The sequence below is a fragment of the Lactuca virosa genome, chromosome 9 (genome assembly GCF_052849685.1).
Source record: "Lactuca virosa cultivar CGN04683 chromosome 9, Lactuca_virosa_CGN04683_v6, whole genome shotgun sequence".
Classification (NCBI taxonomy): domain Eukaryota; kingdom Viridiplantae; phylum Streptophyta; class Magnoliopsida; order Asterales; family Asteraceae; genus Lactuca; species Lactuca virosa.
In genome coordinates, this window is record NC_136434.1 from 82,710,128 (window position 1) to 82,724,747 (window position 14,620).

General features: G+C 34.7%; 2 protein-coding genes across 3 annotated transcripts; both read left to right on the forward strand.

Annotated features, from left to right (window-relative positions):
• Nucleotides 1–9,199: 9,199 nt before the first annotated feature.
• LOC145138773 (uncharacterized) lies at nt 9,200–10,506 on the forward strand. The gene is made up of 4 exons (XM_079072795.1): nt 9,200–9,277; nt 9,360–9,519; nt 9,619–9,731; nt 9,885–10,506. The coding sequence occupies exons 1-4, from the start codon at nt 9,203–9,205 to the stop codon at nt 10,347–10,349; spliced, it is 813 nt and encodes a 270-aa protein (XP_078928921.1). The 5' UTR covers nt 9,200–9,202; the 3' UTR covers nt 10,350–10,506.
• A 456-nt stretch (nt 10,507–10,962) lies between these two features.
• LOC145139332 (heat-inducible transcription repressor) lies at nt 10,963–13,586 on the forward strand. Of its 2 annotated transcripts, none has more exons than XM_079073192.1 (6): nt 10,963–11,351; nt 11,861–12,034; nt 12,135–12,275; nt 12,453–12,662; nt 12,839–13,003; nt 13,092–13,586. In XM_079073192.1, the coding sequence occupies exons 1-6, from the start codon at nt 11,127–11,129 to the stop codon at nt 13,383–13,385; spliced, it is 1,209 nt and encodes a 402-aa protein (XP_078929318.1). In that variant the 5' UTR covers nt 10,963–11,126; the 3' UTR covers nt 13,386–13,586. The 2 variants fall into 2 exon arrangements, with proteins under 2 accessions (XP_078929318.1, XP_078929319.1); XM_079073193.1 differs by having other exon boundaries at nt 12,150–12,275.
• Nucleotides 13,587–14,620: the final 1,034 nt, after the last annotated feature.

Here is a 14,620-nt window from a genome sequence, read left to right on the forward strand (position 1 = left end):
GTTGGTGAAATTAAATATAATTATTTATTGTGGGTTGAAAACCCTATATGCTCACCAGACTCCCAAGCCTGACCCACTCAGTTTTTCTTTGTATTACAGGTAGTGGCCCGAGAGCATAAGTTGGATGACATTGTCAAGATATTTTTGGATTATAGACCAGTAGTTATATGTAACTGTTGTAAGGTCTATTTTGTATTGTTTATGCTTTTGGTCTGTATCGGAACATGATATCAGAGGTTTTGTTATATAATGAAAATACATTTCTTTATGAAATGCTTTGATAAATTTTATCTTATCATATTTTGTTTTGGGAACAAATTTCACAACTCTTTTAATCAAAGGATTACTCTGATTTTATTCAAAAGCATAAATGAAACTGGTCTTTTCTGGCCGTGATTTTTGGGATGTTACAACTAACTAACACCACTCACCACCCAAGCAACACCACCCACCACCACCACCCGCCACCACCACCCATCACTAACCACCATCACCAACCACCACCCACCATCCACCACTCATCACTACCCACCAACCACCACCCGCCACCACCATCACCACCCAACCACCACCACCTGCCACCACCACCCCCCTCCACCACCCATCACCACCGCCTGCCACCATCACCCACAACCACTGCCTACCATCCATCACCACCACCCGCCACCACCACCCATCACCACCACCCATCACTACCCACCACCACCAACGACCACCCACCACCACCACCACCCATCACTAACCACCACCACCAACCACTACCCACTACTCACCACCCATCACTACCCACCACCACCACTACCACCACCAACCACCAACCACTACCCGCCACCACCATCACCACCAACACCGCCACTTGCCACCACCACCCACCTCCACCACCTATCACCACCGCCTGCCACCACCACCCATAACCATTACCTACCACCCATCACCACCACTCATCACTATCCACCACCCACCACCACCACCCGCCATCACCACCCATCACTAACTACCACCACCAACCACCACCCACCACCCACCACCCACCACTACCCACCACCCACCACTACCACCACCAACCACCACCCGCCACCACCATCACCGCCCACCACAATCACCACTCAACCACCACCCGCCACCACCACCAACCTCCACCACCCATCACCACTGCCCGCCACCACCACCAACAACCACTACCTACCACCCATCACCACCACCCGCCGCCACCACCCATCACTACCCACCACCCACCACCAACCACCCACCACCACCCATCACCCACCCACCACAACCACAACCCACCACCACCAACCACCATCATTACCCACCATCTGCTATCACCACCATCCACCCTCCACAACCACCACCACCACCAACCACCACCCGTCACCACCCACCATCATCACTACCTAACCATGACCACCCGCCACCACCACCCACCTCCACCACCCACACCCACCCACCACCCACCAAAACCACCACCCATCATTATCACCATCAATTGCAACCACCTACCCACCCACCACCACCCATCACCACACACCACCACCACCCCGTCGCCACCACCCCCACCCCTACCTACAAAGATTTGTTATTATGTTTTTGATTCATTAGTTTTTCTCGTGTATATAATCACATGTGATTATATGTATTGAGTCACATGTGATTATATGTATCGAATCATATATGATTTATATGTTATTAAATACATATAATCACATGTGATTAAATACACATGAAAAACTAGTGAATCGAGAATGCAAAAATGAATATTGTCCATGTAAATCATATGTGATTAGATACATATAATTACACGTGATTATATGTATTTAATAAAATATTATTTACGTGGGCCGTATTTATTTTCGTGTTTTCGATTTAATAATTGGCATCGTGTATTAAATCACATATGATTATATGTATTTAATCGCATATGATTTACATGGACAATATTTGTTTTCACGTGTTGATTCAATAGTTGTTCTTGTGTATTTAATCACATGTGATTATATTTATTTAATCACATATGATTCGTATGGAAAATATTTATTCTTGCGTCGATTCAATAATTGTTCTAATATATTTATTCACATGTGATTATATGTATTTAATCACATATGATTTATGTGGACAAGATTCATTATTTCTTTCTCAATTCAATATTTGTACTCATCTACTTAATCACATGTGATTATATGTATCAAATCGCATATGATTTATATTGATAATATTCATGATTCAATATTTTTTCTTATGTATTTAATCATATGTGATTGTATGTATTAATCACATATGATTAATGTGGAAAAAGAAAAACTATTTAATCAAAAACGCGAAAATGAATATTGTGTACAGAAATCATATGTGACTAAATGTACAAGAACAACTATTGAACAAGAACGTGAAAATGAATATTGTCCATATAAATCATATCTAATTAGATACATATAATCTCATGTAATTAAGCACACAAGAACAACAACTGAATCGAGAATGCGAAAATAAATATTTTCCACATAAATTCTATGTGATTAGATACATATAATCACATGTGGTTATATCAATTTAATCACATATGATATATGTGGACAATATTTATCTTTGTGTTCTCGATTCAGTAGCTGCTCTTGTGTATATAATCATATGTGATTATATGTATCTAATCACATATGATTTATATAGACATCGTTATTTTTTGTCTGTATAAATCATATGTGATTAGATACATATAATCACATATGATTATATGTATTTAATCACATATGGTTACAGTGGACAAAGAACAATTATTGAATCGAGAATGTGACAATGAATCTCATCCACATAAATCAAATATGATTGGATACATATAATCACATGTGATTATATGTATTTAATCAGATATGATTTATGTAAACAATATTTATTTTTGTGGTTTCGACTGAATAATTGATTTTGTGTAATTAATCACATGTGATTATATGTATATAATCACATATGATTTGAGGTGGACATGATTCATTTTTTCCTTCTCGATTCAATAGTTGTGCTCATGTACTTAATCACATATGATTATACATATAATCACATGTGATAAAATACATGAGAACAACTATTAAATCGACAAAGCAAAAATGAATTATGTCCACATAAATCATATGTGATTAGATTCATATAATCACATATGATTATATGTATTTAATCACATATGATTAATTTGAATAACGATTTGTTTTCGCGTTCTTGGTTCAATATTTGTTATCGTGTATATAATTACATGTGATTGTATGTATCTAATCACATATGATTTAAATAGACAAGATTTGTTTTTTCCAAATAAAATCATATGTGATTAGAAACATATAATCACATCTGATTAAATATATTTAATCACATATGATTAAAGTGGAAAAAAAACAATTATTGAATCAAGAACGCGAAAAAGAATCTTAGCCACATAAATCATATGTGATTAGATACACATAATCACATGTTATTAGGGTATCTGTGAACAATAACATAAAACAAGTAATGCCTACATAATAGGAGAGTTAGTACTCACCTCCTTGATCTTGAAAATTAGCTAGTGTTTGTTTTATTAATCTTATAAAACTTATGTACATATTTCCTAATTTTCTCTTTGATTGTAGTCCTCTGTTTGGGATATGTTTTCTTACCTTTCAAGCCATTATTAAATTTTGATAAAATTATATTGGTAAAGTTCCCCCTTTTATCTTTTCAGAAATATAAAGATCTCATTCTAATAATTTTTGGCTTATTTTATATTAAATTTACAAGTTGGTAACTTTTAGCTGTCACTTTCTCGACCACTCAACACTCTTGGAAAAAACTGTATCAATCTACTAAGAATTACATCAGTCCCTTTATCGCTTGAAACTATACATCCATATCTAACTATAGGCTTTGAAATTTTGGCATTTGGAGTTCTGATGAATTTATTCTGATTTTTTGAAGACAGTGCATGAAATCTGTGACAGCATGGACCAGCCTGAGAAGATTGCCACTTTTACCCCACAATGAGTTGGAATTTCGAAATGTGATTCAAATTTTGAAGAAAGTAGACACACTAAAATTGCCAGAAAACTAAGTCTCATGATTTTTAGATTTTTGTATTGACTTGCACGGATTTTAGAAGTTGGAGGACAGATTTGGGAAAATTGATCATAATATCTTCTCACTTTTAACATGATTGTTAAAAAATGTAATGCCTACATAATAGGAAAGTTAGTGTAACTCACCTCCTTGATCTTGAAAATTAGCTAGCATGAACAAGATGGATCATTTCCTTCCCGAGAACCTACATAAAAATTATAACATTATTTAGCTTGTGTTTGTTGCATTAATCTTATAAAACTTATGTACATATTTTCTTATTTTCTCTTTTATTGTAGTCCTCTGTTTGGGATATGTTTTCTTACCTTTCAACCCATTATTAAATTTTGATAAAATTATATTGGTAAAGTTCCCCTTTTTATCTTTTCAGAAATATAAAGATCTCATTCTAATGATTTTTGACTTATTTTATATTCAATTTACAAGTTGGTAACTTTTAGCTGTCACTTTCTGGACCACTCAACACTCTTGGAATAAACTGTATCAATCTACTAAGAATTACATCAATCCATTTATATGTTGGAAACTATACATCCATATATAACTATAGGCTTTGGAATTTTGGCATTTGGAGTTCTGATGAATTCATTATGATTTTTTGAAGACAGTGCAGGAAATATGTGACAACATGGACCAGCCTGAGAAGATTGCCAATTTTACCCCTCAAGGATTTGGAATTTCGAAATGTGATTCAAAGTTTGAAGAAAGTAGACACACTAAGATTTCCAGAAAACTAAGTCTCATGATTTTTAGATATTCGTATTGACTTTCACGGATTTTAGAAGTTGAAGGACAGATTTGGGAAAATTGATCATAATATCTTCTAAATCATTTTTGGTGTTCTATTAAGGAATTAATGGTTAAGCCTTAAGTTTATCACTTTTAACATAATTGTTGGTTACTTATTAGGATATAGAGATGTGAAATTCAATTTAACCTAAGGGCCTTAATGTTTGGCTTAATGAGGGTTCAAAGTTAAGGATTTTCAAATAAAATGTCACTTTTACACTTATTAGGGTTAAGTTGCCAACTTAACCCATTAAGCTCTTTAAGTCACCTCTGTCTTACTTGTAGAAGACATGTTATAATAATTTTCAGTTCTACTACCTTATAAAAGTAAAATAAGTAATGTTAACAACAAGGTTGATATTTAGATCTTAATAACAAATATGTTTCTTTGTGACATTTTGTCAAACACCTGGTGGACGCTATTTGTTTCACCAGGTGAGACACCAATTTCTTAAACATCAATATGATATGAACAAGGAATGAAACTATTTATTTACCAAAATTGTGTTTGCTATAAAATTACCTTGATTTTTATAGGTTGCAAGAACATCATCTGTGATCTCAAGAGTTTTTTGAGCAAATAAACCTTCAGAACCACCTGGTCATATGCACAACATAATTACTTTTGATATGTATTTAATTATCATTTGCAAATGATTTGTACATGTTTAATGGAAGCGACGAATAATCAAACAATCAAAAACCGCAAACACAAACCGTCAAATCCTTGATCTGCTGATTCGATCCAGAAAATTATCAGGTTATAAGAACTACATTACATGAAGTACATATATAGAAGGAATAAGAACAAGGAAAACGAAGAGAATTGGGCTGTAAAATGGAAACCTGAAGGCAGGGAGGAAGCTCTGGCTGATAAAGCGGAAAGAGGCAGTGTTGGGCGGGGGGAGATCGGAGTGGGGTGTCGATTGTTTTGTGAGTGAAAAGCAAATCACAGAGAATCTTTATGTTAAATTTCATTAATACTTAAATGACGTCTTCCGTATTTTTTAAAATTGTTCTCAAATGTTCTCAAACTAAATAAATGTTCTCATTTGAATATACCTCTCTCTCTCTCTCTATATATATATATATATATATATATATATATATATATATATATATATATATATATATATATATGTAAAGATAAAGATAAAAGAAAAACAAAAATATAAAAGTAAGGGTAAAATGGTCTTTTTAAATGAACTAAGGATGTGCAATACAATTTCTTTAAACCACAAGGATGCATCTTGTCAAATTTTCAAAGGTTAGACTGAAAAGGTGAATCTGATCAAACCACAGGGACCAAAACTATAATTTACTCTTTTTTTCTTTTTTTTTATTTAAGAAAATGCCAATATAATTGAGACCCACTTAGCAATAGCAAGTAACTAGATGAGGGTTGAACCTGGGAATAAAACAAATAGTTATAAAAAGAAGAAAGGAGAGAGGAATTCCATTCTATATACCACCTTTACTTTATATTTAAGCCAGAATGACTTATCACTTAATGTTATCACCACCTCCTAAAGGTTTAATAAATAACCCTTGGAATAATCTATCATTTCTAGAGAGATCTCATTTTTGTCCCAAACACCCAATAAACACAAAAGGGAGATTGAAATGCGTTTGGTAACTTTTGAAGATTAAATGACAAGAAGCATTTGACACCAAAGTCTTGATCATGTTCTTGTTGTCTTTAGAACGGGAAATCCACGTAAATACCTAACTGGATCGTATCATCATCCATTTGTTCTTTTCACTCCTTCAATCGATGCACAAGAAAAAATGTACACATTGAAATATCATTTAAGAAACTTCAATCAATCATTTTCTTTAGAGCTTTGATACCAATTTGTTACAACAATGGAACCACAAATTGAATTGAAGAAAATATTAAGAAGAAACTTAGGGCTTGTTTGATCGTTTATGTCTGGGAAAATGATGTCTGGGAAAATTTTCTGACTTCGAAAGAAATCATGTTGTTTCATTGCACATCTATCTGATTGTGCTGAATGATGAAAAATGACCATATTACCCGACGACGAAGTAGGGAACTTGGTGAGGAGGCGACGATGTCTGATGAAGAGCGCCAAAGAGAAGAAAGAAAGAGGCGAGGTTTGGGACGCAATTGTCTTTCCAGCTCATTCAGTCAGAAATATATGGTTTTGAGTTTTGTGGGAAAGACATATCTTACCTGGAAAGACTCATTTTTTTGTGCAAATCAAACAGTCTTTCCGGGCCATTTAGCCAGAAAGATCTGTTTGAAGCTGGAAAGATGTCTATCAAACGAGACTTACATTTAAGAATACAAGAAAAAAACATAGAATATTTAAAGTGAAATCGGAAAGTAGAATATGTAAAAAAGTAAACTGACTTCCTAATGCATTTCAATATAAGTAGGTAAATTTTTTGCATCTTTCCCCCATGACAAAAGTGGTCTATCGGCTTCTTTTTTAGTATCACATATATCTATATCTACTTATCCGCTTAAAAACTATTTGTTAATTGCAATGAGAAGCCATAATAGAATAATCTTGCAGATGCAAAACAAAAGGTCAATATATATTTGTATCATTGCAATGAGGGAGACCACGTACATTGAGGTTAAAAAGTTCTAAATGATTTTTTTTAAGAATATTTGAAATAAAGATCAATACAACCTTCCATAACACAAAGGTCACATTCTCCCTCTTATGAAATGTGATTTTTCTTAAATGATTGGTCTTATATCTACCATATAAGATATAAAATGTTAAAATAATACCGTATTTAATTTTGACTCATAAACTCAGCTCATGGAAGCATGGGAACAGATTTTGTTGTCATACATAGCAAGTCATTTTCTTTTCAAAGTTAATATGGGAGCAAGTATGGATACTAAATAAATAAAAGATCATATATAACTAAATTTGCTTCATTTCATAAAACTGTCTAATTAATTGCAGCAAGGTGGAATCTTTTATTTAATCTGTACTTCATTTCTCCTCATCATATTCCCATTTTGTGTTATACTAATCCCATCAAAATTTGTCACCACCAACTGTTTCAATGAATTCCCATGTGAGTGTTGCTTTGGTTTTCAAATGGGAATGTTTCAATCTATGTACCTTCCAACATTACTTCTGACTCCTTAATTAACTAAGACTCACATCTTCAGTGTTCATGGTGATCACAGTGCAGGAAAGTGTTAAGAGATGGAGAAAGCAGCAAGAAGACGAGGAAAAGAACTGGAAAATCTGGTGATGACGTAAGGGGGATCAGGAAGGCTCAACAGCAACAGAGCCGGTTTCGTGCATTAAGAGAAGAAGAGTTGCAAGGCCCACCATCACGCACTAGGGCTAGCCTCAAGAGAAGACTCCATGAACCTTCTTCATCAACAAAACTCCATGTACGTTATAGCTTATAGCATCTCTGTACATGTTTGTATGTGTAATTTCTTGGGCAGATATACCCTCTATAAACTAATCCCATTTTGATGTTCAGGTAGAAAAGAAACTAAATCAAGAAGATGGGTCAAGAAATGATGGTAAGTTGATTATAAATGGACGTTTTTCTTTGAAATTCCAAACATGATTTGGAAAAAAAAAAATGATTCGTCTTGTTTCTTGTTTATGCTTTGATAAGATAAAACACACATCGAAGAGCCTGAAGGGAATGTCCGTGCATCCAACAGTGGTGGGCTTCCTTTTTATTTTCTGCATGAATTAAGTTTTGCAAATTAGCAATTATTTAAAATGTGGTTTTGTTGCAATCTTAGATGAGCCATTGGGTGCACCATCAATCACTCAATCGTTGCCTGATAAACAGACATTAGAGCACATTATCGACATATTGCAAAGGTTCGTTATTATATATGTTAATCCTTTTAATTCTTCCATCATTTTTATAGGGTAACATATTAGTCTGATTTCGAGTTCTATCATTGAGGTAGGAAGGATATATATGAAATATTTGCTGAACCAGTTGACCCTGAAGAGGTTTGTGCTTTTTTAGTCATGGGTTAATTTGTTTAAACCTTATATAATATATATATACCCCTTGATTTTGAATTCATTTGAGCCTTTAAGGTTGAGGACTACTATGAAATCATCGAGGAACCTATGGATTTTGGAACCATGCGAGCTAAACTTCATGAAGGAATGTATACTTCCCTCCAGCAATTTGAGGTATTTTAGTTTTCTACTTAATATATACATTGTTTTATATATATATATATATATATATATATATATATATATATATATATATATATATATATATATATATATATATATATATAACTCTCTTTCATGGCTGGAAAATATTAACGATCATGCAGCATGATGTATTTCTGATATCAGGAAATGCGATGCATTTTAATTCTTCTGGTACCATTTTCTTTAGACAGGTATATATATACATATGCATCCATTGATGAATATATACGAAGCTGAAAATAACATCCAATACTCTCATTTTATTACGTACAGGCTCATGCAATACATAAACTAGCGAAGAGGGTTTTCCATGTACTGAGAAGCAATCCAGAAAACTTTGAGTCAGAATTCTCAGGGACAAGGCGAAGATCTTGCAGAAGATCCCAGGATGAGTTCAACGGCAAATCATTCTCAAAAACTTCAGAAAATACTAGTATACTCATATATATAACTGATCCTACGAAATCCTAGAATTATTGTTAGTAAAACTACAATTAAAATAACTTACAGTATATCTATGGTACATGCACAGGAGGCAGTCGAGATGGTAACAGATGTGATTCCGTTGAAGCAGATCGACGATCCACTTACAAACCCCACCTGGACATGATCAACGAAGACAAGTTTCCAAAATCCTTAGTCTATGTAATTAAGTTCACTCACATATATATATATATATATATATATATATATATATATATATATATATATATATTATGATACTAATTCTTGTTGATGATCATTATATTATTATAAGTTGAAATGATCAAATATATATGTTGTCCTTTTAATTTGTAGTTAAACCACCACCAGGAGCATGGCTACCGGAAAAGCCTAATGCAGTTTGTGAAAGACTTAGGTCCGACTGCCCAAATGGTGGCCAAACGAAAGCTCCAGAGCTTGTCTGGAGATGATGCCTCCGTCTCTCATGATCATCAAACAACAAGACAAGATCCTCAAATCCCATTAACTGGTCAAACAAAGAATTGGATCTTGTTTGGTTCTTGTCATTCTGTCTTGAATGATGGAAAACAAGATTCCACAATGAAAACAGACACTCAGAATCGAATCATCATGAGTAGAGATCAAGATTCCTCTTTGTTGAGTACTTCCCAAGTTCTAAGGATGACAAATGGTAGAGATTGCGATGAAAGCACGTCAAGAGGGTTATTCAACAGCCCATTGATGACTCGTGCGCCGTTGGATTTAGGGTTCTTGAAATCAAAGATGCGTGGGGAAGATGAGTGGCGGAGGAGAATCTGATCGTGTAGAAGAAACGTACCCTGTTGCTAATTGCCATAATTGATATTTAATGATTTGACTATCTAAAATCCAGTTGTGTAGTAGCGTTCTTTCTTTTCAATACAATCTGTGAATGATGCGTGTAGGGGTGTAAAATATATATATTCCAAAGCTTTTAAATGGTGGCCTCCAACTAATATGAAACCTTGCTTAAGAAGATAACATTTTTTAAAGATTAGATTAATTCAATAAACAAAAGCAATATACACTTCACCATTTTCAATATGTATATAAAAAACTTAAAAATAAAAAATAAAACATTACCATCAAAGGTACATCCATAAAAAGAAATCCAAATGTTTATAGTTTATAAATTCAAATATTTGTAACCTTAATCATATAAACATATGTGCAACTGGTTGGTTATTCATCAGGAGGCCACAAATTGCAAAAGAATGTGTTTTAGTTATTATTATTATTATTAGTTGTAAAAAGCTGCATACTTTGATAATATTTTAACAACTGACAATATGATTTATATATAAAATATAAATATTAAATACTTTTCAAAATATGGTTTGCGTTGAAAAATAAAAAATGTAAGTTGGTTACTTAAAACTTAAAAGGACGCGTTGTTGAGTGTTGGTGATGCTTTTGAAAACTACCTGCTTTTAGTTTTATCATTCTCTCGGATCCGCTCACCATCGTATCTTCAACGGTGGCCGGTGGCCGGTGGCGGTGGCTTCACGGCGGTCATTTTCCTGCTAAAAATCTTATTTATTAATCTGTCAATCTTAGATGGCGTACCGTAGAAAGCAGGGAATTTCTAGGGCTTCCACCTTCAATGAAGAGATCCTCCATTCTCCCAGCAACCGCGACACGACCACCACCACTTCTTCCGCTGCTCCGTCCTCATCACTTGCTGCTCAAGCGATCAGAGCATCCGCCGCTCATCGAGATTCTTCTCTCTCCTCCGCTTACGCCAACTCTACTTCCCACTCCTCTTCTAAAGACCGATCCAAGGTTCTCTGATTTTGATCTTCTACTCTCTTACTTAAATAATCATGTGTAAACTGAGAAACCTCATAACAAACTTCGATTTCATTTCTTTCTTTTAGTCATTCAATTCTTTTTCTGCTATTTTGCCTTTTGTTTTAGCACCTTCGATTGGATCCGCTTACAATTGTTAGTATCAGACACGTTTCTGGCTTCAAAATCCAAATACTTGATGTATAGTTTAATCTGAAAGGTGTCCAATGAAAGAAAACTAATATACTAGTAAGGAATATAGTTCTGACTTAACTCTTAAGGCATTTGCTTTTGCTTATCAGAAGGTGTATTGCTAATTCTAATGTAATGCTCTGTGTTACTAATTTAGTCATTTTACTTGGAAGATCTCTTCTTCAATTTTAGATTTTGGTTGGTAATTATGTTAAGAACAACTGAAAACACACACTTGAGTTACCAGATTAGAGAATGAATAGCATCCTTCTTTCTGCTGATAAGATGGTATACCTGGTAATGCAATGCAGGGCTCTGCTACCTATGACTATACATCAATGGGAAGCACAAATGAAGCAGGGGGATTTTGGGGTGTTTTAGCAAGGAAGGCTAAATCAATCCTTGATGATGATAATGACTCTACTAAACGTTTTGATCCTCCTATTAGCAGTGTGAAGCCAGAAACAGTCTCAACAAGCAACCAGGTAGATATTAACTTTCACAGTGCAAATAAAAAAGTATTATTTATTTGTTGTTTGACAATTGACACCACTATCTTGATATTTCCATATATGATGTTTAAAGTTTACTGACACTCAGGTTGAGCATCGTTATGAGTCTTTTGAGAACTCCAGAAAATTGGATAATCCAAGATTAAGGAAGGGCTTAGATAAACTCACATCTTCACTTAATCAGATTGGTGACTCAATTGGAAATGCCTTTGAGGTAATTAGCATTAACTGATGTTTAGGGATTTGAAAAGATATTCAATTCAATTTCTGTTTTCACCTGCTCCTTTTCTGTCTTCAGTGATTTTGGAGCTTGGTTGCTTTGATTTTGATTTTGTCAATAAAAAAATCATAGAAGCATAAATGATGTATTCTTACTTACATTTATTATCAGGAAGGGCGAACAATTGTGGACAAGAAAACTCATGGAATCATCCAAGAAACACGCAAACTTCAGAACAGGAGAAAAGGAATGAATGATGACCCGAATCAGAACCAGAATCAGAATCAGAATTGGAATCGGAATCAGGTCCCTGGAATGGAATCCACACAACAACAACAACAACAGACAAACCAAGATTATCAAATCAAGGCATCTCGCGACGTAAGGTGGCAAATGTGTAATTACATATCTGTGGTTGATGATGTACCACAATTTCAAAAAAATTTCAAATCATGCCAACAAAAAGTTTCAATCTTTGTCCAAACATAGTACAACCTGTTCTGTCATATCATGGTCTCAACTTTTTAGTAGTAAGAATTGTGTGTTATGTGTGACAGGTGGCGATTGCAACAGCTGCAAAAGCAAAACTACTTCTTCGGGAGCTGAAAACTGTAAAAGCTGATCTGGCATTTGCAAAAGAAAGAAGTAGTCAACTTGAAGAAGAAAACAAAATGCTACGAGAGGCTCTTGAAAATGGAGATCACCCTGCAGATGATGACATGGCACGTATTCATTTTCATTTATATTTTGAAATAATTTAACGTACATATTCATTTGTAATTTTTGTGTTATGATATTTTGAATTATCAGATACGTGAACAACTTGAGTCACTTTTAGCAGAAAAGGCGCGATTGGCAAATGAGAATTCAGTATATGCACGTGAGAATCGATTCTTGAGGGAAATTGTTGAATATCATCAACTAACAATGCAAGATGTTGTGTATTTGGATGAAGGCATTGAAGAGGTTACACCTGTAATTATAACTACTACCCCGGGTGGGGGTGGGATTTCTTCTAGAAGGTTAACTGCCTCACCTCCATCAACTCCATCCCCACGTCTCAAGAGAACCTTCTCAGAACCCCAATTAGATACTTCATCATGAAATGATGTATAGTTGTAGTTGAATGTGGTTGATTGATTGATTGATTTGTTGATTTGTTGTGTTTGTGCATTGTGTGTATTATTGTTTGGGTGATTGTATGGTTTTGTAAGTAGGGTAGGTATTCTTGTTGGTGTGAATGTGAACAATAACAGAAAGATTGTATTCTTTGCAAAATAAATAATTTGGTGTATTGCAGATTAACATTTCTTCAAGGATTATCGTCAACGATGGCTTAAATTGATGCTTCTAGTTTCTTGAAGATGTATGGGAACATGGGAGAGAACAAGGACAAAGTAATGAGAGGAATACTATGGAAAGGGGAACCGAAAAGTAAGGAGTAAAGCAAAAGCTCAATGTAATAAAGAGTGGTCAATACCAACTTTTGACTTTATGGTCCTTTGATTTAGCTTTTAAGTGTCGCACAAACCTAAAAAATCCCCACCTTGAGATACAATAAAGTCAATCCACACTTTCCATTCACAAACGTATTTTACGTTGAGGGGGACATTTAGGGGCTGTTCGATTTGTCTTATACCCGGGTCCAAAGTTGGACCGGGTCCTCAATCATCAATCAGCATGTTTGTTTTCCCTTCTAAAACCTTGGACTCGATCCAAACTTGGGACTTAGTCCGAAGATACCTCCTTATTATGTCTGCAAGGAATGAAGGATTGAGAACAAAATCGGTAATCTCCATTTTGCCCTAACATCTCAAGAACAGAACACAAGCAAACACAAGAAGATCAATGCAAGAAGAACGCAGCCTCAACCTCCACAATTTCTTCCTCCTTCCTCCACCGAGGCCACCCACCTTTTCATTGTTGTCTTCCTCAGGTGCAAACCCGATTTGTTGTTTAAAATCTTGATACAAATAGATATTCTTCAAGCTTTCTTTCTACCGATTGGTTGTTTATGTGTTGCCAAGTTCTTGCCGAGCTTTGTTATGCTTTGATTTGTTTAAATCTGCACCCTTTAAATTGTTTATTCAAACCTTCTTTCTACCGATTGAGGTTCATTTTTTCTGATTGGCTGTTTATGAGTTGTGACCATTGCTAAGTGGCCGTTTAGATGAGCTGCAAACCTAGCTTGACATATAATGGGTTAAAGTGTTTAAACATATAACATCTCCTAGGTTTTTTTGTTAACAAATTGAATAACACTTAATTGCCTTGTTTTGTTATGATTTGCTATATATTTGCCTTGTTTTGTTATGATTTGCTACATATTTGCCAAGAAT